Source organism: Leptosomus discolor, chromosome 23, assembly GCF_034619465.1.
Source record: "Leptosomus discolor isolate bLepDis1 chromosome 23, bLepDis1.hap2, whole genome shotgun sequence".
NCBI classification, from domain to species: domain Eukaryota; kingdom Metazoa; phylum Chordata; class Aves; order Leptosomiformes; family Leptosomidae; genus Leptosomus; species Leptosomus discolor.
The window spans coordinates 6921290-6946989 of NC_141413.1; the positions used below are offsets into that span (position 1 = coordinate 6921290).

The 25700-nt window shown below is 67.4% G+C and overlaps 2 protein-coding genes across 3 annotated transcripts; one reads left to right on the forward strand and one right to left on the reverse strand.

Moving 5' to 3' along the window:
- PHYHIP (phytanoyl-CoA 2-hydroxylase interacting protein) lies at nt 1-2159 on the forward strand. The gene is made up of 4 exons (XM_086477183.1): nt 1-165; nt 962-1136; nt 1360-1477; nt 1625-2159. The coding sequence occupies exons 1-4, from the start codon at nt 1-3 to the stop codon at nt 2157-2159; spliced, it is 993 nt and encodes a 330-aa protein (XP_086333309.1).
- A 2480-nt stretch (nt 2160-4639) lies between these two features.
- On the reverse strand, nt 4640-25689 carry BMP1 (bone morphogenetic protein 1). 2 transcript variants are annotated; one of them, XM_086477012.1, is made up of 20 exons: nt 25548-25689; nt 16449-16562; nt 16204-16356; nt 15988-16105; nt 14941-15119; nt 14718-14823; nt 14218-14342; nt 12547-12662; nt 12117-12219; nt 11511-11627; nt 11279-11424; nt 10763-10958; nt 10508-10633; nt 10213-10373; nt 9907-10087; nt 5948-6073; nt 5721-5848; nt 5405-5618; nt 5051-5301; nt 4640-4774 (listed from the first exon to the last, which is right to left on the reverse strand). In XM_086477012.1, exons 1-20 carry the CDS (start codon nt 25687-25689, stop codon nt 4640-4642), a joined length of 2937 nt encoding a protein of 978 aa, XP_086333138.1. The 2 variants fall into 2 exon arrangements, with proteins under 2 accessions (XP_086333138.1, XP_086333136.1); XM_086477010.1 differs by having other exon boundaries at nt 16404-16562.
- Between the last annotated feature and the right edge of the window lie 11 nt (nt 25690-25700).

Genomic DNA, 25700 nt, shown 5'->3' on the forward strand with positions numbered 1-25700 from the left:
ATGGAGCTACTTTCCACCCCCAAAAATATCGAGATCAACAACATCACTTGCGATTCTTTCCGCATCTCCTGGGCCATGGAGAAGGGGGACCTGGAGAGGGTCACCCACTACTTCATCGACCTCAACAAGAAGGAGAACAAGAACTCCAACAAGTTCAAGCATCGGGTGAGCCGGGGATTGGGGGGGAGAGGTGGGGGGACCCCCACCCTGCCCTGCCCAGGGAGAGAAGAGCGGGTTTTGGAGGGGGAAAACAGGGTCAGAGCCCATTCCCGCCCTGATTTGGGGTCAAATCTCCCCACGGGCCGCAGCTGGCGAAGGGGACCGGGATGGGGACCCGGGATGGGGACCGGGGTGTGACCGACACCTCCCCCCGAGCCCCCGTGGGGGAGCGGAGCTGCAAACCGCTCGCGCTCCCCCTCCCCCTGGATGCGAGTCACTAATTCAGGATGATTTTAGCAGCGCGGTTGCCAGGGTGATGCTATTTAATGTTTAACATTATTTTTTTTCTCCTCCCCAATAATAAGGGGGGGTGGGGGGGGGGTGGGTTTTATTTTTTTATTTTTTTTTTCCCCTGTGTCTCCCGACTTCAGCATCCGCTGTTGCCACAGAAACGGCTCTGCACTGCAGTGCTCGGTGGCCTATTGACACCTCGAGATGCCACCGGGAGCAGGGGGTCCCCAAGAGACACACCCCCCCCCCCCCCCCCAGGGAGGACCCTGTGCCCCCATCCCAGCAGCAGCTTTGCTGGGAGGTGTTTGGGGACGGTGCAAGCAGCCGGGGAGGAGGGAGAGCTGCCGGTGCCGGCGAATTGGGGGCAGCACGCTGCTTTGGGGGTGTCTCGGTGCCAGGCAAACCCCGGCAGAGGCACCGGCGCGGTACCCGGCAGCATCGGGTGGGCAGCGATGCGGGGCGGTGGCGGGGGGATGCCGGTCCCTGCCTGACCCTCACCCCTTCGGCCCAGGACGTCCCCACCAAACTGGTGGCCAAGGCGGTGCCGCTGCCCATGACGGTGCGGGGCCACTGGTTCCTGAGCCCCCGCACCGAGTACAGCGTGGCGGTGCAGACGGCGGTGAAGCAAAGCGACGGCGAGTACCTGGTGTCCGGCTGGAGCGAGACGGTGGAGTTTTGTACCGGGGGTGAGCGTGGTTTTGGAGGGGGTGGCCGAGCCGGTGTGGCCGGGAACCGGGAGGGACGGGGGCGACGCCGTCGAGCTTGCACAAGCCCGGCCGGTTGGAGCGGCAGCTGCTGAGTGGGAGGCAGGAGGTGTGGGGAGCGGGAGCGGCGGGCAGGGATGGGCTGCCAAGGGGAGGCGGGGGGGGGGGGATGGAGACGCCCTGATGTCCCCATCCCTGTCCCCAGACTATGCCAAGGAGCACCTGGCCCAGCTGCAGGAGAAAGCCGAGCTGATCGCCGGCCGCATGCTGCGCTTCTCCGTCTTCTACCGCAACCAGCACAAGGAGTATTTCCAGCACGTCAGGTACCCCCGTCCACCACTCCCCTCCCCGGGGCCACCCCGGTCCTCGCCGGGCCCGCGTCCCCTGACCCTACCTCCGTGTGTGTGTGTGTATGTCCCTCCTCCTCCTCGTCCTCCTCCTCGTCCTCGCCCCGGTTCCCCATCACGCAGGATGCACTGCGGGAACGTGATGAAGCCGTCGCTGAAGGACAACAGCGGCAGCCACGGTTCGCCCACCAGCGGGATGCTGCACGGCATCTTCTTCAGCTGCAACACCGAGTTCAACACCGGGCAGCCCCCGCAGGACTCGCCCTACGGTCGTTACCGTTTCCAGATCCCGGCCCAGCGCCTCTTCAACCCCAACACCAACCTCTACTTCGCGGACTTCTACTGCATGTACACCGCCTACCACTACGTCGTCCTGGTCCTGGCACCCAAGGGTTCCTCGGGGGACCTCTTCTGCCGGGAGCGTCTACCCCAACTGGACATTTCCTCCAACAAGTTCCTGACGTGCTGCGTGGAGGAGGGCGAGCTGGTGTACCGCCATGCCCAGGACAGCATCCTGGAGGTCATATACACCGAGCCGGTGGACCTCAGCCTCGGCGTGCTGGGGGAGATCAGCGGGCACCAGCTGATGAGCCTCTCCACCGCCAACGCCAAAAAGGACCCCAGCTGCAAGACGTGCAACATCAGCGTGGGGCGCTAAGGGCGGGAGGCGGGCAGGGCCGGGGAGGGGGACGGGTGCCCACCGCGGGGGCTTCTCCCACGGACGCTGCTGGGCGGAGGACCCGGATGGGTGCGGGGGACCCGGCGGGTGGAAATAGCGACGTCGCCCGTGGGAAGGAGCCGGCGGGAGGCTCGCCCGGCGTGGAGGCAGAGCCCATCGTGCCCCTCTGCGCCCCGAGGGAGGAAGCCTTCGTCTCTTGGACTGGCCGACCAGCATCATCCTCGCTGGCGTGAGCCCCGCGCTCTGCCCTTTGCCGCGCAGCCGCTGCGGGACCCCTTTCCCCCTCCGGTGTGGCCCCCTCCCCGCGTCCCCCCAACCTTCCGCCGGCGGCACAGCTCCCGGGGAGCCCCGGCCCTACCAACCGGGACTGGGGCTCCCTGGTCACCCCAGGGGGTTCGACGGAGAGGCTGGAAGCACAGCACCCCCCCCCCCCCCCCTCGGGTTTGCTGCTGGGGAAGGAGGGGGTGCTCGGGCAGGGACCCCCCGCTCCCACCAGCGCCGCTTCGGTCCGCAGTGGTGTGGGGGACGCCGCGGCGTGCCCCCCCCCAGTGTCGTGCAGCGCTGTGCCGTGTCCGCTCTCCGCTCCAGCCCTGGCTGTGCCGCCCGAATCCCCCGGCCCCCCGTGGCCCAGGAAGGCGGACGGAGGAGCCAGGGTTGGGGAGCGGAGCCAAAACCCCCCCCACCCCCACCCCCTGTCCCCCACCTCCGCCGCCCCCCCCCCCCCCCCCCCCCGCATGAGCCGTCGGCAGCATGGCGCTTGCGTGCTGGCCCCCGTGGGCTGCCCCCTCCCCGTCTCTGTGTACCCGATGCACGCTGTAACGGTAGAAGAGAACAACCCCCCCCCCACCCCCGCTCCTGCCCCCCCCCGCCCCCCCCCCCCCGTCCCCCCTCCCCGAGCATCCCTGTGCTGTGCTGGCGGTGTGTCAATAAACTCTGTGCGGTCGCCACCGGCCGTGTCACGCGCCTCTGTGTCCCCACCGGGACCTGGGGAAGTGGATCCAGACCCTGATCCGGCTCAGGGAGGTGGGGGGACAGGGTTAGGGTGGGGGGGGGGAACGACACACCAAGGTGGCACGGCGGGATGCTGCGGTAGCGAGACCACCGCCACCGGCGCCCTGCGACCCTTGCCAGGCCCGCGACGGCCACCGAAGCCTGGGTTTGCCACCTCTTCGCCCATCCCCAGGGCTGCAAACTCTTCTCGATGAGAAACCACGGCGCCCATCACCGTCCCGCCTGGGCACGGCCCACCCCGGTGCACCCCAGCCCTTGCCCAGGCAGTGTTTTTGCCACCCTCGCACGCCCCCCCAAAGCCTCCCCGCTGCGAACGGGGAGCGAGGAGCATCCCCCCCCCGTCGCCCCATCGGGGACAACCCGCAGCGGCCCCGGGATGAAGGAGCCGCAGCCACCGCGGTGCCGAGGCACGAGGGAGCACGAGGCGGGCGCGGGGGCCCCCGTGCCGCAGCCCACCGGCCATCTGCCGCCGGGTTTTGCGGCGGGCGCGGGCGGACGGCCGCGGCTGGAGCCGGCGGTGGCTGCGGCACGTGGTGGCCGCGGCACGTGGCACCCACTGGGGGACGGGGACTCGCGACGGGGCGATGCGTGGGCTCGGCTGGGATGCTCTTCTGGCTGAGGTACGGCGCCGAACGGAGGCGTGGGGTGAGCACCTACCTGCGGAGCTGCCCCAAGTAGAGCTCCCAGGCGAGAGGAGGTGTCTCCCTGCAGGGACAGAGCCCAGCGCCCAGCGCCCAGCGCCCAGCACCCACTGCTGAGCCTCTGGGAGACCACCCAGCCTCTCCCTCCCCAGGGCAGAAGCGAATTGCAATCACCCGACTGCTCCTTGAACTCCGGGAGCCCCCCGGACGATGCGGGGACACTGCCGCAGGGGGCTGGCGTGCTCTCCCCACCCCGCTCCAGCCCCGGTTTTTGGGTGCCGTTCTCCTTGGAGGGGGCGGGGGGGGGAGGCTGGGGTGGAAGCAAAGAGGCTGGGGCTGCCCCCCCTCCAAGTACAAGGGTATTTATTTCATGGGTACAAGAGAGAGACAGCACCTTCTGTGTGTTGGGCTCTTCCCGGTTACTGGTTTGTACATTCAGAGAGCTGGGCTGGCTCGGCCGGGGTGAGGAAGGGGGAGTGGGTCCCTCTCAGCCCCCCCCCCCCCAGCACCAGGGGGTGGGGGGGGGGCAGCTGCTGGCAGAAGGGACCCCCCCTCCCCTTTCTGCCCTTGTGCCCGCGGGCGCCCGAGCCCCGGGGCCCCGTGCGAGCGTGTCTTTGAGTGCTGAGGTTGGCTGTGTGCTCCTCCGTGCAGTCTGTGCGGGGCAGCGCTCCCCGCTTGCTTCCTCCCTGCCCTCCTCCTCCTCCTCCTCCTCCTCCTCCTCCTCCTCCTCCTCCTCCTCCTCCTCCTCCTCCTCCTCCTCCTCCTCCTCCCCTGCCCGCTGGGTGGGGGGCCGGGACCCCCCAACCCTCATTTCCTCGTGTGCAGCGTGTCCTGGAACTTGGTGCTGGTGTAGCGAAGGTGGAAACCCTTCTTGTTGATGGTGTCGTCCGAGTGGAAGCGGATCATCACCGAATCTCCGGCCGAGTAGACCTCCTCGGGGGGCTGCCGGGGCGAGGGAGAGGGGAGCTCAGGACCACGAGCATCCCCGGGATGCGCGAGCGTGGTGGGAGGGGGTGGGATTTGCGATGGGGAAGGGGGGAGCGTGCAAAATCCTTGCAATCCCACGCACAACCCCAAATCCGCCGCCTCGGGGATTTCTCCGCACCGCTCCCGCCTCGGCTCCGCTTCACCCACCGCCCCTGCAGCCTCGCACCTCTCCCCCCCGCCGCCCTTGCCTTGACCCACCCTGCCGCTCCCGCCCCATCGCTCCCAGCTCACCCCGGAGCCGCAGAAGCGGCCGAGGCGCGGGGCCGTCCCGTCGTAGCCGTCGAAGAGCTCCATGTAGTCGTAGCCGCAGTCGGCTTCCTCCTCGATCTCGAAGGTCCGGAAGATGAGCTCCACGCCGTAGCCCTCCTCGGCCATGATCACCCACTCGCAGTCCGAGCCCCCCGGGTAGTTGTTATCCCCGAATTGCGCGTGCGAATACAAGTCCTTGGTCTTCACCTCGGCCCGGACCTGGCCCCCGCACACTGCGGGGAGAAGCCGGCAGCGGGGGGTGGGTTTAGGAGCCTCCACGGACTATCCCCCCCCCCCCATCACCCTAAGCAAGTTTCCCCAGCCCCACGGTGGTACCTGTGGTGTGGGTGGCCTCAAAGCCCTTCTTCTGGACGGAGTTGTCGGAGACGAACTTGAGGAACATCTTGTTGCCCGAGGAGAGGAGGGGCTCGGGCTCTTTGGCTCCGCAGAAGCGGCCGAGCGCGGGGGCTTTGGCATCTTTGCCGTCGTAGATCTCCAGGTGGTCGTAGGCACATTCCTGCTGCGCCTCCACGTCCAGCTCCGAGAAGGTCTGCGGAGGTGACGGCCCAGCCGCCGGCGCTCAGCGGGGCTCGGACCCCAGTGCTGCCCACCCCCCTGGTCATCTTCCCTCCCCTTTCCCCGCCATCCCTACCAGCTTGACGCGGTGCCCTGGCGTGGTGGTGATGGCCCAGGTACACTCCTTCTTGCTGGGGTATTTATCGGGCCAGTTAGGGCTGGTGATGGTCCCCGAGATGGCTGTCACCTTATGGTCGCAGCCAGCTGCGGGGACAACGGGGAGGTCATGGATTTGGGGATGGGGGGGTGGGGGGGGGGTGGGGGGGATGTGGTGGAGGGGGGTGGTCTGGGTCGCGGACCCACCTTCCTTGCAGTCGTGCTGGTTGTCGTGCAGCACGAAGCCGCTGCGGCACTGGCACTCGTAGCTGCCGAAGGAGTTGAGGCACTCGTGCTGGCAGCCCCCGTTGTTCTTGGAGCACTCGTCCTTGTCTGCCGAGAGAGCAGAGGGACAGCGGCTGAGCGGGGTGGGAATGTTCCCCCCCGCCCCCCCCCCCCCGCCCCCCCCCTCCCCTCCCCGCATCACCGGCCATCCCGGCACGGCACAATCCTGCCCGGTGCGTGCCGGTGCCCAGCCCCACGCCGCTGCCCTCTGGGGAGCGCCCAGCCAAGCAAGCGCCCGCGGCCAGCAGCAAGCAGATCCGCCATCCCTCGCCCGAGCCGGGGCAGCCCCCCACGGGTGGTGGGGATGGGTCCTCCTCTCCCATGGGCACAACAACCATTACCTGCTTAACGGGACGGACGGGGAAGGCGGAAAAACACACAGTGACAACCAAAGATGCACAAGAAAGACCAGGACGCGGCAGTCCCTCTTTACTCATCGATAGGGAAATGTCACAGACACGGTAAAAATTGGGGGGGGGGGGGGGGGGGGAAAGGAAAAAACCAAACCAAAACAAAACAACCAACCAAGGTCAGCTGGTCAATGACAAAAACAATGGGGAGGGGGTGCTTAAAAACAAACAAAAAAAAAAACCAAAAAAGGCAGAAAAAATAAAAATTATTAAAAAAAAAAATCAAAAATAAGGCCAACAACCAGTTCTGTCAAGCAAGGGGCTGCCGGGGGGCCGGTGGCACGGCTCGGCTCGGCTCGGCTCAGCCCCGGCGTGCTCCCGCACGGCGTTCGGAGCCGTGGCGTTCCTGAGAAAGGTGGAGCGGACGGCACAGCTCAGGAGGGACCCCGCAGCCGCTTCTGCAGGCGAAACTTCAGGCCAGGAGGGCGAGATTTCGGGGGCTGCAGCTGCTGCTTCTTCTCTGCAAGAAGAGAGGGAGAAAAAAGGGGGGGAGCGATGGGATAGCGGGGCGGTGGTGGCGGGGGGCGGCGGGGCATGCAGGGCGGCAGCCGGGGAAGCAGGCGGTGGAGGGGGGACCCCCGCGAGCCCCTCGTGCAGCCGGGGCTCGGCGGCGAGCGGCTCTGTGGGGAGGAAGAAGAAGAGGAGGAGGAGGAGGAGGAGGAGGCGGCGGTGTGGCTGGCTTCGGGAGGATGAGGATGGGCTTTGGGTGGGTTCCTGGGGGTTGTCCAGGTTGGGGGAGGTGGGGGGAATGGCAGTGGAGGGGGTTCGGGCTCGCCTGGAGCAAGGTGACCCCCTGGGCTGGCCGTACTTACCTCCCAACGCCCACCACCTGCCTGAGGTCCCTAGCGCCGGCGTCCCAGAGCTCGCCGACCCCCGCCCCCCCCCCCCCCTTCCAAAGCCCCCACTTGGAGGCCAGATTGTTGCTCCCCAGCCCAACGCCCCTCCTTGCTCCCCCTCCCCACGGGGCGGCGGTTTGGGGAGCAGGGGGAAGCCAGCAGCAAGCGGGCACCAGCCACCTGAGCATCCCTCTCCGAGCTCCTAGCGATGCTGGAGAAGAGCATCCCTCCTGGCGCCAGCAGCAGCAGCGAGGACGGGGAGGGGGGCGGAGGGGTCTTGCCCCAGCCCCCCCTCCCCCCCCCCCCCTCCTTCAGCCCCTTGGGTCATCCCCAAGCCCCACGGCCACCTCTCAACCTGACGTCTCCTAGGTCTGAGAGAGGAAGCGAGGCGGAAAGGCTCGATTGGGGATGGGAAGGGGCTTCGGATGAGCCGGGTGGGCTCAGAGCAGCTCCAGCACCGGGGGGGTGGGGGGGTGGGGGGGGGGAGCGTGTGCGGCATCGCCCCGCCGGCAGGACGGCGGGAGCCTGGGCGGGCGAGACAAGAGCGGAGAGAGTTGGCAGAGGAAAGAAGCCCACCGGGTCGGTGTCTTTAGCAATCCTTTATTCTAACCAGCTTTGCTCGCCGCGACACCCGGCATGGCCGTGCGCTCACCGTTATCCCGGCGTGCATCCGACGGCTCCGGGCTGCTCACCGCCCCGCAGCCCCCGCCTGCACCTCTGTCACCCCGCTACGGACACCCACACCCCACCCCCACCCCCCCGCCCCGTGCACCGGGGCTCAGCACCGGGAGAGCCGGGGAGTGTTGGGGGGGACACACATACCTGGGTGCCGACACCGTGGCAGATCCCCGGGCGAACGCATCCTTAACGCGCGAGCCGACGGAGCCGGCTGCTGCCTCCTGGCCCGCGAGGAGGAGGAGGAGGAGGAGGAGGAGGAGAAGGAGGAGGAAGAGGAAGGGGCCACATCTTCACCAGGGGAAAATAGGGGCCTGGGCGGCCAGGCTGCCCGTGGCACCGAGGGGCAGAGCTCGGTGGCTGGCTGCGTCCGGAGCAGCGGGGAAGGAGCGCAGAGACCCTCCGCGGCTAAAAAGGAGCCGCACGGGAGATGCTACGCCCAGGGCTGGCCGAGAGCGACCCCGGGGGTGGGGGTGGGGGTGGGGGGACACCGGAGGAGGGACCCCGGTGTGGCCGAGTCCTCCAGCGTGGTCCTGCTGCCGGGAAAGCCCAAGACCTGAGTGGGGAAAGGCGGAGGAGAAGGTTTGGTGGTCCAGGGTAGGGGCAGCTCCCATGGGACCGCTGCACATCCCAGCAGGAGGAGGAGGAAGATGGCAAAGGGGAGAGGGAAGGAGCCCCGAAGCGTGGCGAGCGGAGACTCACCCGGCTGCCCCGTGGTCCCGCTGCTGCTCGGCCGCTGGGCTTTCCCGAGGTCTCGCTTTGCTGGAGGGTGCCGGCTCCTGACGGCTGGGCCCCGCTGGGCCACCTTACTTGCCTTCGTTTTAATTAAAAAAATAAAGCAAAGATACTCTACCCCCGGCCCGCGGGTCTCTGCCGCTCCGGCCAGCTGCCGGGCTGCCTCGGGGAACCCCGAGGGCTCCTGGGGGTGCCGGCTCCTGCCGCTCTCCGCAGCCGAGCGGCCACGCCGCCCCTCGAAAGCGGCCTCGCCAGGGCCAAAAAGCAGCGGGAGGTGCAAGGCATCGGTGGTCTGGTCCGGTCCAGCCCAGCCTGGCCCAGGAGATGCTGTCGGTCGCTCGCGGCCGGGCTGATGTGCAGGGCACCGCGCCGTGCCGAGTGGGGAAACCCTCTCTTGGACGAGGGTCCCGTGGCAGCGTCCAGCCCAGTGACCAGCCCCGGGTGATGCTCGGCGGTGCGTTTCGCCTCCGTGTCCCCATCCCTACCTGCCCACCCCACCAAGACCCAGCCGAAGATGACACCATCTCCCGGCGGGGTGGCCCGGGAGAGGAAAGACACCCCCAGAACGCACAGGGATAAGCAGGTAATGTTGTGTTTTGGGTTTTTTTTCGGGAGGAGGGACCACTCTGGAGACCTGAGACGTGGTGGTGGCTGGATGCTGATATCCCACACCCCCCGCCGTCCCGGTGCTGGCCGGGATGTGGAGCACCCTGCCCGGGAAGCGGAGGGAGCCCGTGGCCGTGCAGCGTAGCAGGGTAGAGCAGCGCAGCAGGCAGCAGAGCGGGGCATCGCCGCCCTCCCTGCGGTAGCATCACCCGAGGGGTGCAGCGCCCGGCCCGCGGCAGGGCTTGGAGGGGGGGATAGAGCTGCTCCCCCCCCCTGCCCAGCGCTGGCCCCTCCAGGGCTGAGCCCATCTCCTGCCCTCCAGCCGCTGGAGCCCAGCACCCACGGGCCATTTGGGGACCCCCCAGGAGCACCGCTGTGTCTGAAGTCGGACCCAATCGCTCCCCCAAAAGAGGGGAAGAGCCTCAAGAGGCAGCAAAATGGAGGTGGGGGGCAGTTCAGACCCCACGGGGCAGAGACCCAAGGATCACCCTGCCGCCGGGCTGGGACTGGGGGCTGCACCCCCAAGCGCGGGCGAGGACAGGCGTTAGCGAGGGTGCGGGGAGGGTCAGCTCGGTGAGGGAGGGCAGGGGACGCCTGTGCCGGGGCCGGGCGGCTCTACCTGAGAAAAAATGAGCTTTGAAGCCCTTTTTGGAGACGGTGTTGTCGGACTTGAACTCGATCCTCATGTTGTTGTACTGGGAGGTGATGACGTCGGGCTTCTCGGCGCCGCAGAACTTGCCGTGGAGCTTGGAGTCGGCGGTCAGCCCGCTGCGCACCTCCACGAAGTCGTACTTGCAGACCTGCGGGGTGCAAGGGGCGGGGGGACGACACGGGGCTGGTGGCACGGCCGTGCCGCCCGGCGAGCCGCCCGCGGTGCCAGGGGAGGCGCGTACGGCGGCGCGGGGCTGCTCCCCGGCTGACTCACGTCGTTGCCCTCGGTCTCGAAGAAGTCGAACTGCAGGGAGATGCGGTACTGGGTGGGGGCCACCAGCTGCCAGATGCAGTTCTTGTTGGGGGGATACTCCTTGGGCCACCCCGGGCTGGTGATGGAGCCGTTGAGCTTGGTGAGGAAACCTCCGCAGGCGGCTGCAGGGTGGGAGGCACCCAGCGCCCGTCACGTCCCCGGGGGCTCCCTGGGGTTAGGGATGCCACACGGGGCTGGCGGGGGGAGACACATGGTGATGGCGGGGGACACACACACACACCCCCCCCCCACTCACCCTCACAGCGGCGCTTGTCGGAGGCCAGCTCGTAGCCGGGGTCGCAGGCGCACTTGTAGCTGCCCAGCGTGTTGACGCAGCGCTGCTCGCAGCCGCCGTTGTTGGGACGCGAGCACTCGTCCACCTCTGGGCAGGGGCGGCGGGGCTGAGCGGGCAGGCAGGGCTGCCAGCACCCCCCAAACCCAAGCCCCTGGCGTCCCGTCGTGTCTCCCCCCCCCCCCACTCCGCTCCACCCCGTCCCGGCGCTTCTCCTACCTTTGAAGAAGTTGACGGCGAAACCCGCCTTGTTGATGGAGCCGTCGGAGACGAATTTCATCCAGAGCTTGTTGGAGGTGCTCTTGATGTCGTCCGGCTTGTCGTAGCCGCAGTAGCGCCCGATGAGGCTGCTCGACTCGCTGCTGCCGTCCCGGATCTCCAGGTAGTCGTAGGCGCAGCTATCGTGCCGCTCGATCTGGGGGGGGAGATGTGCATTAGCAAGGGGGGGGTGGGGATGCCATCCTCGCCCCCCACACCCCTGCCTGCCCCTTCCCTCGCACCCATGCATCCACCAGCCAACGGAGCCAGTCTGTGGCGTGGGGAAACTGAGGCACGGAGGCAGCGCAGATGGATGTGGGGAGCCGAGCAAGGGCAGCGACGGCCCCGCTGCAGCCCCAAGCCTGTCCCGTGGGGGTGCGTCGGACCGGGGGGGAGGCTGCCGGGGAGATTTCCCCTTTCCCCACGCCCCAGGGAAAGGGGGGGGACACGGGCACAGCGCGGGGGCCGCTCGCCCACCTCGAAGGACTGGAAGGTCAAGCCCACGTGGAAGCCCTCGGAGACGGTGATCTTCCAGACGCACACCTTGCTGGGCCGGTAGTCATCGGGGTAGTTGGGGGACTGGATGTGCCCGTTGTCCTTCTTCACGTCCCCCCCGCAGATGGCTGGAAGGGAGGAGAAGCTGCCTGAGCTCCCCCCCCCCCCCTTACCCCCCCCGCCAGCCCCCTGCCCCCTCCCCGCCCGCCCCTACCTTCGTAGACGGCGAAGAAGCCTTTGCCCACCCAGTTGCTGCTGCTCCGAAACTCAACCCAGAGGCGGCTGTCGGTGGAGATGATGGGCTCGGGCAGCTTGTTCCCGCAGAACCTGCCTGGGGATGAAGGTGTGCTGGGCTGCCGCCGGCTGGGCACCCTCCTCTTCCTCGCCACCACATCCCGGCGTGTCCCCCCGCCCCGCGGCTTCTCCCCCCCAGCTCCCCTCCTGGCTGTTTCACAGAAACTGGTTATTTCAGAGCGCGGGGTCAACCGGGATTTGGGGAACATCCAGCTCACGGGGATGGGACTAAAATAGTGGCGTCTCCCTGGGGAGAGAGGTGCCGGCCAGCTAGGTCAGCCAGGCTGGTTTCACTGGTGGGGGCCAGCAAACTGGGAGCCCCGTTCCCCCCAATAACCCATCTGGGGCCAGCTCCCCCCCCTCCCCGCCCCAGGGTTTTGGCGCATGGCAGTCGGGCAGGGATAGAGGCAGAGGGGAGCCCCTCACCCCGCTGCCTGCCCCCCCGGGGGGCAGGAGGTGAGGGCAGGAGGCAGGCAGCGGGGCAGGCAGTGCCGGCCGGCCGGGCTAAGAGCTCCCGGTTGGTTACCTCGCAGCGTGGCCTTTCTCCAGAACCCGTCTCTCACCTCCACGTAGTCGTACCAGCACAGCCGGCTTCGGTAGAGGTCCAAGGTGGTGAAGTTCAGGATGATCTAAGATTGGGAAGGGGGGGGGGGGGGGGGGGGGCGGGGGGTGGAAAAGCGTGCGGTGAGCCCCCGTTGCGCCCCACGGGGGGGTCTCCGTCTGCTGGAGCGCGGCGCTCGGCCGTGCCGGGTGCCAGCGGTCCAGATGGCACCTGGACCCGCTCTGCGGTGATGCCCGGCACCGTCCCGAACCGCAGCGAGGCACTCGGGCGGGGGGATGCTGGGGGGTTAGGGGCAACCCCGAAAAAAAAAAAAAGGGGAGAACATGGGGCAAGGAGGGGGAGGAGGTCTGGGAGGAGGTGGGGGTGCCCTCGGCGCTGCGCCGGCGGCTGATACCTTCTCTCCGGGGGTGACGGAGATCCTCCAGACGCAGTGCATGTGGGCAGAGTATCCGTTGGGGAACTCGGGGGAGGAGAAGTTGCCCTGGCTGTCCTGGAGTGTCTCCCCGCAGGCTGCGAAGAAGCGGGGGAAAGTCAGGGTCAGACCCCCCCCCCTGCCCCCGGGGAAGCCCCCAGCATTGGGTTCGGACCAGCTGCTGCACACTTTGACTACCCAAATTCCCAACCCGGAGGCCAGCTCTCCAAAAAAACCCCGGAGGCCACCCCCAAAAAGCCCCAAGCCTCACCAGAGGGGCTGGGGATGCTCCCAGCTCCCTGCTACCCCCTTGCAAGCACCGTGCCCTCCCCGCCCCCCCCGCCCCGACCACCGAGCCCCGGGGCTACGAGCCACCCCACGGGTGTCCCCCCGTGCCTTGCCACGCCGCGGGGGCCCAGCTTGCCGCCCGGGGCTCCGGGCAGGTTGACGCAGCCGTGGTTGGACCCGGCCCAGCGTTGCCATCTGGAAGCCACATGATGCCGCGGCCGCGGCACACGGCGCTTGGCTGCGGCTGTCGAGGGGCCAAGGCTGCCACCCCCCCACCTCCCGTTCGGGGAGGACCACGAGATGAAAGGTGAAACGTTAAAAAAAAAAGAAAAAAAAAAAAAAAAAGGCAGCTTGAAACCTGGGCTCGCTGCCTTTTTTCCCTCCTTGCTTTACAGGGGAAACAAAGGGAAGGGAAAGCTGGGCTGCAGAGGGGCTTGGGGTTTTTTTTTTTTTGGCTTCTTTTTTCCGGCTTTTTTTTTTTTTTCCCCTCCTCCTTCAAACTAATCACTTTTCCTGCTCGTGCTCACAGCCCTGCTCCCCTGCAGCCCCTGAGCGCAGCACGACCGGCTGCTGGGGCCCCTGACAAAGGCGTCCCTCTTCCAGGCTGCTAATTAGTTGCTGGAATTAAGCAGGAGCGTGTGGGAGCCAAACTCCTTGCAGATGTTGCCGGTACAGTCCCGGAGCACGTGCCTGCAGCCGGGGGAACGCATGCCAGCCTCCCCAGCGCCTGGGACAACGCCACCGCTCCCGGGCCGTGGTCCCCAGCACCGTTCAAGGTGCCGACGCGCGTGCTGAGCATCCCTCGCTCTGCACCGGCCCCCGGGGAGGAACCGTGGTCATCAGCCAAACCCCTCTTGCTGTTGGGGTGGGCAGGAGGATGCTCTTGGAGGATGGTCTCTGAGGATGCTTGGCTCTTGGAGGATGCTCTGCTGTCAGAGGAGGCTCTCGGGGGATGCTCTGCTCTTGGGGGGGGCACTCTTTTCTCGGCAGAGTGGGAGGAGAGGGCAGCGGAGGATGCCCTTGCTCACACAGGCAGAGCCTCGTGGCTCACAGAGGTCTTGCGTTCAGCTCCTGCTCACCAACACCCCAGAAAAGCGCCGCTGGACGCAGAAAAGCACCTGGCGCCGTCCTTGCAGGGGGGGCCGATGGGGAGGGGGACCCCAAAGAGAGTTTTCTCGCTGGAAACAGCGGATCCAGCCAGCGCCAAGCTTCCTTTGTCAAGTCTTGGGGTGAAGGCAGAGCCGTTCCCTGGCAAATACGCCCCCTGTGCTCGCTCACCCCAGGCTGATCCACCCCGGCGGCCGCTCCAGCCCCCCCCCCGGCAGTGCCACACCGCCCCGGCAGCGCCGTCCCGGTGACACTCACCCGGGCAGCGGTAGAGCTTGCGGGCCTGGGCGATGTCCCCTTTGCTGAGCCGTGTGCGCTGGCCGATGGCGGGCCGGACCCCGTTCACGTCGTACTTGGGCAGGATGGTGTCGAGGAAGATGCCCCTGGGGGGGGGGGGGGGAGAGCGGGATGAGGCTGAGCAGCGGCTGGAAAAGCACCGGCTCTGCTCCCCGCTGCCAGGGGAAGGATGCTAAAAACAGCCTGGCTAATTAAAGCCTGCGGGACGGTGAGTCAGCGGGGACGTGTCCCCGCCGGAGGTGACCGCGGGGACAGCACCGTCCCTGCCCTGCAAAGGGACGCTGTGGGGCTTCATCCTGCCCGGCACGTCGTGTGACGCGGCTCCGCTGGAGGTGAGAGCCAAGCTGTGAACATGCCACCGTCCCCGTCCCCCCCCCGGCACTGGGGAACGCCACGGCACTGTCCCCGGCGGTGTGGGGGAGGTTGGGGACACGCAGGGGTGAGCCACCGCGGCCGCGTACCTGGAGAAGGTGTTCCTGGCGTAGTGCATGATGCTGTCAAAGTCGTACGTCTCGCCCAGCGACTCCACCTCCTCCGGCTCCATCTTCAAGAAGTTGTACTCCTGCCCTGTGGAGGCAGGCGGGACGGGGACGCCGTCAGGGGGGACCCCGGCTTTGGCAGCATCCCATGGGATGGAGGAAGAGGAGGAAGAGAAGGAAGAGGAGGAAGGAGGTTACTCCCTACCTGGCTGAATGTTCTCCCGGATGATGGAGACGTGGTCATCCCGGTCGGGGCGCGTGTGCTCGTGCCAAAACCCAATGACGTGGCCCAGCTCGTGCACCACGATGCCGAATTTGTCACAGTTTTTCCCGATGGAGATGGCCTGGGGTCCCCCCCCTCGGCGGCCCACGTAGGAACAGCACCTGGGCGGGGAGGTGGGTGGCCCTGGGTGAGCCCCAGCTCTCCGGGGAGATGCCGCCGCGGTGTGGGCATCCCGGTGCTTCCCGAGTCAGGCCGGGAGCGTCGGTCCCGCGTGGCGTGGAGCATCTGGGAAGCATCCCCGCTGCCTCGGCTGGCTGGGAGCTTCAGCCGCCCTGCCCGCGCGGGGAGCTCGAGCTGTGCCTCCCACCTCAGCTCTGCCGGGAAACTGGGAGCGCTTGGCTCCTGCCCCTGGGCTGCCTGGCACGGCACGGCACCGCGCGGCCGCAGGCAGCCCCGGCATCCCAGGATTGCTGCTCCCACGGGTGCCCATCCTGCGCCACGGGTGGACTCCGGCCTGTGCTCAGGTTTTGCACCCGCCTGGGGGTGCGGACCAGCACCCCCGCCTTCCCCAGCCCGTTCCAGGGGAAAGCCTCCTCCTAACCACCATCTGCTTGGCTGGGGCCGTGCCCTGACGCGTGAAGACGCTGAGCTCTTCCAAACCCCTGTTTCCTTTGGCTTCAGCCCTGCTGCGAGCCCGGGCTGGTGCCGCGCCACCAACCTCAGCCCCCCCCCCCCCCCCAGCCCGTGGTGGCAAGCGCCACAGCTCGGTGGCTCCGAGACACCCACCCCCCCCCCCCAACAACCACCTGCAGGGACCAGACCCCAGGTCCCCTTTGCTCCCCAGCCCTCCACGAAGCCGAGAGGGTCTGGGCCAGGCGGTGAGCGCCACGCGCACGCCGATGCGGGCATTTCAGCGCCGAGGCACAACAGCCAGGCATCCAAATTTGCACCCGCCACGAGCCGCCGCGCTCCCTCCTTGCACAGCCGAGGGGCAGGGTGGTCCCTGGACCTCCCCCCCCCCCCACCTACCCACAGGGGCGGTAGGTGAAAACGATGTAGCTGTCCTCGTCGTTGCGCTCCAGGAAGGTGACACAAGTGTGCTTCTCCCAGTGCCGCATCGCCTGCCGGAAGATGGCTCGCTGGCTGCCTGCGGGAGGGGGTGTCAGGGGGCCATCAGCCCGGCGTGGGGAAACCGAGGCACGCCAGGAGTGGAGTATTTCCCCCCCCTGGCTCGCCGGCACTCACCGCTGAAGTTGCCACTGATCACGTAGGGGATGACCCCGTCCGGCCACACTCTCTCCGGCCGGGACGTGGCAGCGCGGCGGCTTCGTGCCCGTTGCCGGCCCCGGCCCTGCGGTTGGTGGCCCGGCCGTGGGTTGGCACTGGTGGCGTTGCTGCCTGCGGAGAGGTGGGGAGAGGGGGGGGTGTGTATGAGTGTGGGCAGCCCCCGGGGATGGAGGTGACGGGGAGGGTTGGGGCCATGGCGGTACCTGAGGAGTTGGTGGGCAGGCGTGTGACGGTGTGACGGGCCAGGTCCACCACTCGGTCCACCTGGAAGAGCTTCAGGTCCTCCTCATCCAGGGCGATGTCTCCCAGGAAGGCAGCTGGGGGGGCGAAGAGGAGGTGTGAGCCCCCTCACGCCTCTGCCAGGGGACCCCCCCAACCCCATTGAGGCTGGGCTCCCTGCACCCCAGCCCCTCCATGCCTGAAGAGGAAGGCAAGCCCTCCCTCCTCCTCCTCCTCCTCCCTCTTTCCTTCAACTGGAGGGTGGGAGGGAAAGCGAGCGTGGTGCCGGCCGGGCTCCCCCCGCTCCCCAGCCCGCCACCGTGTCGGCTCTCCACGCAGCTGGAGCCGGCCCCGCGCTGACATCTGGTTCGCATAAAGCCCCGGTCCATCACTTTTTTAAGGGTTTCTGTGGTTATTTGTGTCGCAAAAACCGCTTTCTTTTTTCACTCTGCAAAACCCAACGCTGGGTTCGGGACCCCCTCGGCCTGCCCCCCCCCCCAAGCGCCGACAGCCCCGGGGATGCTCCAACGACCTCTTGAGTCATCTGCCACCGCGGAGCGAAGCCATATGGCCCGGGAAGGTCCTGCTGCGCCCAGCGCCCGCAGCAACGGAGCCAGCCGAGGGGCGTCCGTCTGTCCGTCCGTCTGCCGGGGCCAGGACCCGCTCCAGCACCGCTCTGCCATGGCTGCCGGGGGGGGGTGTGTGTGTGTGTGTGTGCAGAGATGCTTCAGAATCACAGGGCTGGAGGACACAGGGCTGGAGGACGTCACCCCGCGCAACCCTTCCTCCTCCTCTTCCTCCTGCCATGCTCTCTGCTTTCCCGGCCTCGCCGTGAGTCAACGCCGCGGGACGCGGCTCCCGGCTTCGGCACTTGGCTGACGCCGAGCCCCCGGGGACCCGGCTTTGGCGGAAACGCCGCGGCCCGAGCACGAGGGCTGGCTGAGGTCATGCCGCGCCGCCACGCCAGCGCCGGCACAGAGGCTCTGGATGCGGCCGGCGCGGGGTGGAGCTGGGTTTCGCGCCGGGTTGGTGGGTACCTGGAGCCAAACGGGTGGTCCTGGGCATCCCCCCTCCACCCTCGCCAGCCCCTGGGGAAGGGCAGGGAAGTGGCAGCGGTGGGGAGTGGGGTGGCTGGACCAGCCCTGGGGTTGATGGAGAGCGGCGCCAAGTCCACGCTCCAAGCAATTAGCAAGTGGATCCCCAAAGAGCCACTAATTACAGAAGCAAGGCGGGACAATTAGGATAACCCCGACAAGTCCAAAACAACCGGCACGGGGCGAGAGGACCAGCCCGGGCACCCCAGGTTGACTGGACCCTGTGCCTTTGCATGGCACTGAGCCCAAACCCTGCACCGGCGGTGGGGTGGAGCGTTTTGGGGTGAGAACGCCACGTTTTGGGTCTTTCCCCGCCACCGGCCGGCCGGTGGGCACATCCCAGCAGAGGAAGCCCCGGGGAGGCGAGCAGACCTGCGGCAAAGCCAAGGGAAGCACAAACAAGCTGGTGCCGGCACCTCCCCTGGCACCGACCTGCCGCTGGCACGGCCAGGCTGCAATTTGAGGGCAGAGAAGAGGCAGGAGCCGGTCCCGGCCTCCCCGCACCCTCCCCGGGGCTGGGAGAGACGTGTCCGAACGGGCAGCGCGGGGGAGGACCAGGGAGAAGGACGAGCATCCCGTGCCAAGAGCTGCATGGAAAGACAAGGGAAAGTAAGCTCGCTTACAGCCCAGCAAGCGCCGGCAGAGCCAAGTGATATAGAAACCATATGTGAGGGATTTGGGATACGTGAGAGAGCCGGGCAGGCGAGCGTGGGGACGTGGGGGTGGTTTCCCAGGCGGTGCAAGGCAGTTTGGCTCCCCTAAAAACCCCCAGCCCGGGAGGGAAGGCAACTGGCTGCTCCCAGAGGGGATATCGGAGCCGTGGGGTGGTGGCGAGGGGGTGTCCCGCCAGCGATCCCCGTAAGGACACGCTGGGGACAAGCCCAAAGCGTTGGATTGAGAAACTTCCACGTTGGTTTGGGCTCAGGTCCCGTCCTCCTCCCGCTGGCTCCCCGTGCGCCCCGGCCCCGGTGACACGTGGGGTGGTTTGGGGGTGGGGTGGGGTGTGTGTCTCTGCTCACCAAAATCCCCCAGACTCTGTTAACCCCCGCGGGGGGCTCTGTCAGTGCCGATGCCACGCTGCTGCCACTTGTCCCTTCCCAGTTCGTGCCGCAGCGGCTTGCCCAAGCGAGCCTCCTCCCTCCGAGGTGGAGGGGACCCCCTGCTAGCCGGGGGGGGGGACACACACACACCTCACGGGGCAGAGGTGCCGTGCGAGGGGCAGGAGAGGTCGCAGCCCCCTGCCGCGGGTGGCGAGGGGCTGCCAAGGCTCGGCAGAGCACAGGTCGGGGTGGGCTGCAGCAGGGAGATGCCAGCCTGGCTTCGTGCTCACCGGGGTGCCGACAGCGCCCACCGAGGCGTCGCGTCTCTCAGCACCCACACCCTGCACCTTCGCCCCACCGGGGCATGGTGCCACTTGGGTGCCCAAGAAAGCCCAGACCGTGGGGCACAGCTTCCGAGCCATCCCCAGAGGGGACCCAGTGTCCCCAAGCCGTCCCCAGCCCGGGAGGGGTTGCCCTCTGCTCAGCGCGATGCTGGCCGCTGAGGCACCGAGGGCAAGGTCCGAGCGGCGGCGGTGCCAGCGGGGAGGATGCGGTGCCAGCGGGGCACTGGCACCAAGGGCAGGCACCGGCCACAGGGGCACGATGGCCCCGTCATCCTCCCCATCGGCCAGAGAGCAACGGGAAAAGGGGAGCATCACGTCTCCGGCCACGCACGTCCCTCCCGCCACCCAGCAAACAAACCAGCGGCTCGGGACCTGCCGGCGAGGCTCCCACCGAGCTCTTCCTCACACCGAAGCCAGGAGATAGCTCAGCCCTCCGCTGTTGTTTGACTTTTTGTGCGATGTGTTTTCTTTCGGGTTCTCGGAACGGTGACGTAACCCCCGGGGCCGAAGCTTTAGACAAACAAGGTTTTTTTAGGCGGACCCAGGCCAATCCCTGCAGCACCCCGTCCTGATGCTACAGGCATCTCGGCTCGGGGGCTGTCCCCGCGGGGTCCCTCTGTCCCCACTGCCACGGCACGCCAGGGATGCAGGAGCTGCTCAGCATCCTTTATACCCCCCGGGGAGAGGCGAGCAGCGGAGAGGGGTACCTGCGGGCCTGACCTCTCCAGCATCACCGGGATTTTGGGATGAGCCTGACCTCGGACTCCACCAAGGTTGGGAATCATGTGGCAGGAAAAAAAAAATTTTAAAAAAATAAAAAATAACCCGAGGGAAGAGGCCGGGGCACGAACGCGGTGTTCTGGTGAGCAGGGGAAAGCAAACAGAGCGGCGGGGAAGCCTTGGCAGGGGAGGGCGGCAGATAAACAGGACAGGATCATGTTCCAGGTCAGTCTGGGGCAAATGAGCCTCCGTGAACGGCGCCCACCGACCCTCGAAGCAGCACCGTGGGCTCCCGTGGCTCCGGCAGAGCAGGCAGCATCCCCTGCCCGGGAGCAAAGGCTCAGCCCAGGCTTCCCTCACCGCCTTAGCAGCTCCAGCCCAGCGGCTGCGAGTCCTCGTGTGATGCCGAGCCACGAGCATCGCTCCCGGTGCGAGGCAGGGACCCGAGGGGAGGGTTTGGAGGGTGCAGGGAGGCAGGGAGCGAGCCGCTCTGCCCTGGCCGAGGATGGAGGCATCTGCCGGGGCGGGATGGAGGAGAGCTGTTTAATAGGGGCATCCCAGCTTCCAGCCGAGCTGCCGGGTCATAAAGCCGTGGAGTCACCGGGGCAGCATCGCACAGGCTCGGCAGAGCCGTTAAATATGTGAGGAATGCTCCCTGCGCCGCCCCCTCGCCCCCGCACGCCAGCCCAGCTGCGCCCGCTGCGAGCTCCGCTCCCCGGCAAAACACGCCAGGGCCACGGCGAAAGGAGCGGGCACCCCGCTCGGCTGGAGCTTGGGGGGGGGGGGGGGGAGGTGTCCCCCTCAACCCCCCAACCTCGAGGGTCTGCCCTGCCCCTGGGGCAGAGGCGTGGGTGCGAAGGCGGAGGGATGCTGAGCATCCCAGGGGCCGTCGGGGCAAGGGGAGCAGCCCCCCCGCTGCCTCCTGCGAGGTCCCCACCGGGTGCCAGGCCTCCCGCTGCTCCCCACAGCCTGCCAGAGAGCCCGAGGACAGCGGGGACAGGATGGGGACACGGAGAGCTGGACCCCCTCCTCTCCCCCCCCCCCCCCCCCCCCCGGCGGCGGTGCAGCCCCTCTGCCGGTGCCCCTCGCCGGCAGCCGGGGAGCGAGGGAGCAGCCAGCCTGGAAACGCCGGAGCGAGGAGTATTTGCTTTCCCAAAGCACCTTCCGACGAGCGCAGCAGGCACAAAGCAGGAATTCAAGCTTCGGCGGCCAAGCTGGGAGCCAGGCCAGATCCTGGCCCCTCTGTGACCAGTGGGGAAACTGAGGCACGGGGGGACGGAGCCGGTCAGTACCAAGAGGTGATCCCCCCCCCCACTGCGAAGAGCCAGTCCTGGCACACAGCCGCTCTGCTACCCGTCACTGTCCCCGCAGGCAGCCGGGACCCCCTGCCTGGTGTTTTCTGGCTGGTGCATCCTTGTGCCGTTGCGAGAGCCAGGGCTGTACCAGCACCCGGCACCCTCCCGCCGGCAGCCCTGCCCTCAGCTCCCTAGGGTGAGGGCAGAAGGCAGCACCCAGGGGAAGGCAGAGACGCTCAAATACAGCACGAAGGCAGAGGGAGGACCCCTCTCCCCAATTCCCCTCCCGTCTCCTCTGTGCATCCCTCTGCATCGCAAGGCGCATCCCACGCGGAGGCAGCCCCCGTCTCCACCGCCAGCACCCATCTCCACCGCCGCTTCCCTGGGTATCCATGGCCAAATTCCCTCCCCAGCCCTGGGCACTGGGGTAGGGGCTCCGAGCCTTTTGCTCGCTCCGTGCCGGGCGATGTTGCGGCGTGAAATAAGCAACGGTGGAGCCTGGGCTCTAATAAACAGGGCAGCAAATGAATGTCCAGGGGCAGGTCGGGAGGAGGAGGAGGGATGGTTGGATCGCTCCAAGGGAGGATTTTCCTTCTGCTCCTCTTCCGTGACAGTAAACAGAGGAGAAAGCGTGGAGGATGCCAAACCTAAGGCATGTCAGAGCCCCCCAGGAAGGAGCAGGGAGGGGGGGGGAGCGCTGCAGAGCTGTGTGTGCAGAGCGGGCTCTCCCTGCCTCCCCTCTCCAAAGCCAGGTCGCCGAGGAAAACACGGCCCGGGCCAGCATGATCGGTCACTTTGTGAAAGGGAGAGCTGCTGGAAAGGAAAATATTTGCAAATTGCTCTGCCAAGGGGAGAGAGGCAGCGGGGAGGGGGGTTGTCGGCGCGTTCCCCTGCGAGGAGGGGAGCCCGGGGGCAGCGGAGCGAGAGTGGGGACCAGAGGCCAACAGGGACCGGAGCCCATCGGGGATGGGAACGCGCCCCGACACCCAGCTCAGCACACGTGGGGGCAACCCAGGCTCTCACGGGGTGGCCACCCCGGCAGGTCTGGCTCTCGGCAGCGGTGCTGTGCCCGTCCCTGCCGCTCGGCACCGGCTCTGCCAAGGGGCACCGGCTCCCAAGGGCTCTCGGACCTCTGTGCATCTGCCCAAGGGCTCTGGCTGCAAACATATGCCCCCCCCCTCCTGCTTTTATTGCTCAATCCTGTCCCCACCAGCCCTCCCCAGGAACCGATTAACTCCTTCCAAAGTTTGCTCGCAGCTCCCTGGCCGGGCTGCTTAAACCCTCCTGCAGCTGGAGATGAGTGGGGGGGTTTCTCATTGCCTTTTGCACGTCTACGGAGGGGGAGTTGCCATGCAAAGCCCCCCTCCACGTAGACAGGCCAGCGGTGACCGACAGCCCTCCTGCAGCCCTTGGCCAGGTTAAAACGGGGACACCCGCTCCCCGCAGCTCGGCGGGATGCAGTGGGACGCTGTTTTCTCTCCCCACCGTGGTGCCGGAGACCTCAGGCAACCAGGAGGGCACGTTCTCGCCCCAAAATCACGCCCTGCGGCGCAGCCAAGACGAAAAATTGGGGGGAAACCACCCGTGAGCCATACTCCCTCCTTCCCCCGTATCCCTCCCGGTTGCTTTGTTCTCCCCGGGTCCAGCCACGGCTCCCCGGGGCTGCCCCGTCCCACCGGCCATGTGTTTCCCAGCCCCGGCACGAAGGCGGATAAAGCCTCAGGAAACGCCATCTCCCCCCTTGCCACGACCCGCCGGCGTGAATCAGCAGCCGGAGCGTTTCCCAGGGACCGGGAAGGGGAGGGCAACGGGGGCGGGCGAGCGAGAGAAGCCCCCCGGCCTCGCCGTCGCACACCCGGCCCCCGCCGGAGCACGCCGCCTCGCCGAACGGGTGATTACACAAAGATAAAGCAGATCCCAGGATCGGTCTGAGATTTCCAAGGTCTCTGTGCTGTCCCGAGCCCCGAACCGCAGGCCTCCCGCCGGCCCCGGCTCCGCGGGTGGATTTTTACCCTGCATGAATAAGTGACATATAACGGCTGGAAAATATTTTCGGGCAGCTTGACAAGTGTGACTGCAACCAGTAGCCTCCGCTGGCTACGCCTGGAAAGTGTAATCTAGGTGAAACCCAGGCAGCCGGAGCCAGAGAGCTCCAGGCACGGCTGGGAAGCTCGTACGCCCGGGGAAGGGGGGCTCAGGCCCCCAGCCCCATCCATGCACCCCATGTTCCCCCTGCCCAGGGCTCTGCCATCACCCCGGGGGCAGGAGATGCTGAGACATCCCCCCCCCCCCCCCCCCCGGATAGCACAGGAGGGCAGATTTCCCCCCGGCGGGGCTGCATGAGCCCCGCAGAGCTGCGCACCCCTGTGTCCCCCTCCCCACGAGAGGAGAGCAGGGTGACAGCATGGCCGTGGGTGGCAGAAGCACGCCAGCCCCCTTGTTTAGCCAGGCACCCCCAAACGTAGCCGTGGAGCTGCATGTGGGGAGCGAGGCAGGCTGCATCCCTCGCTGGGTGCTGCGGGGGGGCACCCGAGGGGTCCCGGCTCCCGTGGCCGAATTGCTCAGCAACCCCCCCGGCCCCCGGCATCCCCTGGGATGAGCTGAAAGCAAAGCCTCAAGCCCGACATGTTTGGTTAGAACTCGCTCAGGCTCTGCAAACACAGCCAGCCCCGGCCGAGCTGCTCCCCCCAGCGCAGCGGGGGGGCGGTGGGAGCGATGCCGGCTGCTTTTCCCGGCCGGAGATGCAAGCAGGATCCGACCTGGAGGCTGCTCTCCTCACCGCTGGGCACCGAGACCTGGATATCCTGCTGACCGGGTGAAGGGAAACTGGGGCCACGGCCTAATTCCTCCCGCCCTGGGAGGCTGGTCCAAGGGCCGGATCTCCCAGCGGTCCCGTTTTGGCATCCTTGGAAGCGACTGCAGCGGCACAGGCGGCTTTTTCCCTCTGCCACGGTGGGGATGGCCCCTTGGCACCGGTGCAGATGGGTGGCATCACCGAGCTGCGGGCAGCCGTCCTGCCTGGGCGGGTGGCCTCAATGTACCTCTGGCACGAGTTGTGCCAAGGAACCCAAATTCCTCTCCCGCCTCTTCCCCTCCCCGTAGCCTCGTTGGGAGCGAGGCCTCGGTGCTCAGCTGTTTCCGGAGCTGCCCGAAGCTCGGGAGGGGGGCACTCACCACCCCAAAACAAAAACAAGCCCCCACATGGGTCAGGGGGATGCTGGGGAGGGGGGAGCTCTGGCTGCTGGGCAGCCCCCGCTGCTGGACCTCGCCATCCCAGTCCTGTGGAGCCCAACTGGGGGTAAATCCATGGCTCGTGCAGTGCGTGGCAGGGCCTGATCCGTCCCCCCCCCCGCCTCCCTCCCGCCACCCCGGGGGAAGAGCTGCCGTAATTAAATTAGTCACATCAGGAGCTCGTAAAGGCAGGCGGGGAAGGGGGTGGCGGGGAGCAGCCGCCACGCCGGCCCCGGGGAGGCGATGGGGGTCTCGGGAGGAGGGTGAGGAGGGGTCCCTGGGCTGCTGGCAAAGCCACCCTTCGTGAGTTGGGCTCGTCAGCGAGCGAAGCTGTCGTGTGCGGCTGGGTGAAGCGGGAGCGGAGGCTCCAGCCGGCTCTGCCCGGACAGTTTTGCAAGCCTAGCTGTTTCAGCCCGGGAGGGCAGGAAGGGAAGGATTTTTGGCCAGAAAAAAAGCCCTCATGTAGACAGAGTTATATCAACAGCCGCCTTCCAGCGCAGACAATGCCATTAAAGAGAAACGTGATCCTCCAGCCAGGACCCCGCCAGACCCAAACCCTCGCCTCTGTGCTTCAGCCCCGCGTCTCCCTCCCGTGCCTCAGTTTCCCCACCCCCACCACCATCATTCCCCCCCCCCCCCAAACCTTCCGTCCTCCTTTATCCCGCTCTGGAAGATGGAGACTCTCCCCCCCGCGCTGTGCCCAGTTTGCTCCCAGCCCTTCCAAAAAGCTGAAGAACAACTCAGCAACCCCTTGACCCAGCAGAGAGGGACCCCGACCCCGGGGGGGGGGCAACGCCTCTTGGGCTAAGACTAGCCCGGGTGTCCCGGGACGGCTGCAGCCCGGCTGGTCCCGGGGGGACGAGTTTTCCCCGGCTGCGGTTTGGGAGAGAAGGAGAAAGCCACGGGGCACAGCCCGGCGCTGGGGTGGGGGGGGGTAGGGTGGGTTGGGGGCTGCCCCACCGCCTTTTGACAGCTGCCGGGGCGGCCAAGGTTGGCTCGAAAGAAAGCGGGGCTCCGGGCCAGCACCCCCCACACACACACACCCCCCCACACCCCTCCCCAACGCCCGCTCCCCACCCTAAGCACAACCAGCTGCATCCCCGAGCGGGACCGGCGGCTGCTCCCCCCCCCACCCCCGGGCAGCGGGGGAGCCCCCCGGGGCCAGCCCGGGGCAGAGGAGCCAAGTTCCCCCCCTCCCCGTGCAAAGCCCCGAAGTGCGGAGCCGTGCTGGGCACACTCCCACTCCTCATCCTCACTTACACCAAAACACACGCACACCCCACCACCCCCCCCCCCACTTCTACGCTCCCCTTTGTCTGCCCGGCCGCCCCCCGGCGCGCATCCCCCCCCAGGTCCTACCGGCTTTGCAGGGGTCCTTGTAGTCCAGGGGCTCCGCGTCCTCCTCCTCCTCTTCCTCCAGCACGTAGGAGTAGTCGGGGAAGTGCATGGCCCGGGCCAGGAGCAGGCAGAGGAGCAGCCCGCAGGTCCGCAGCCCGGCCATGGCTCCGCGGG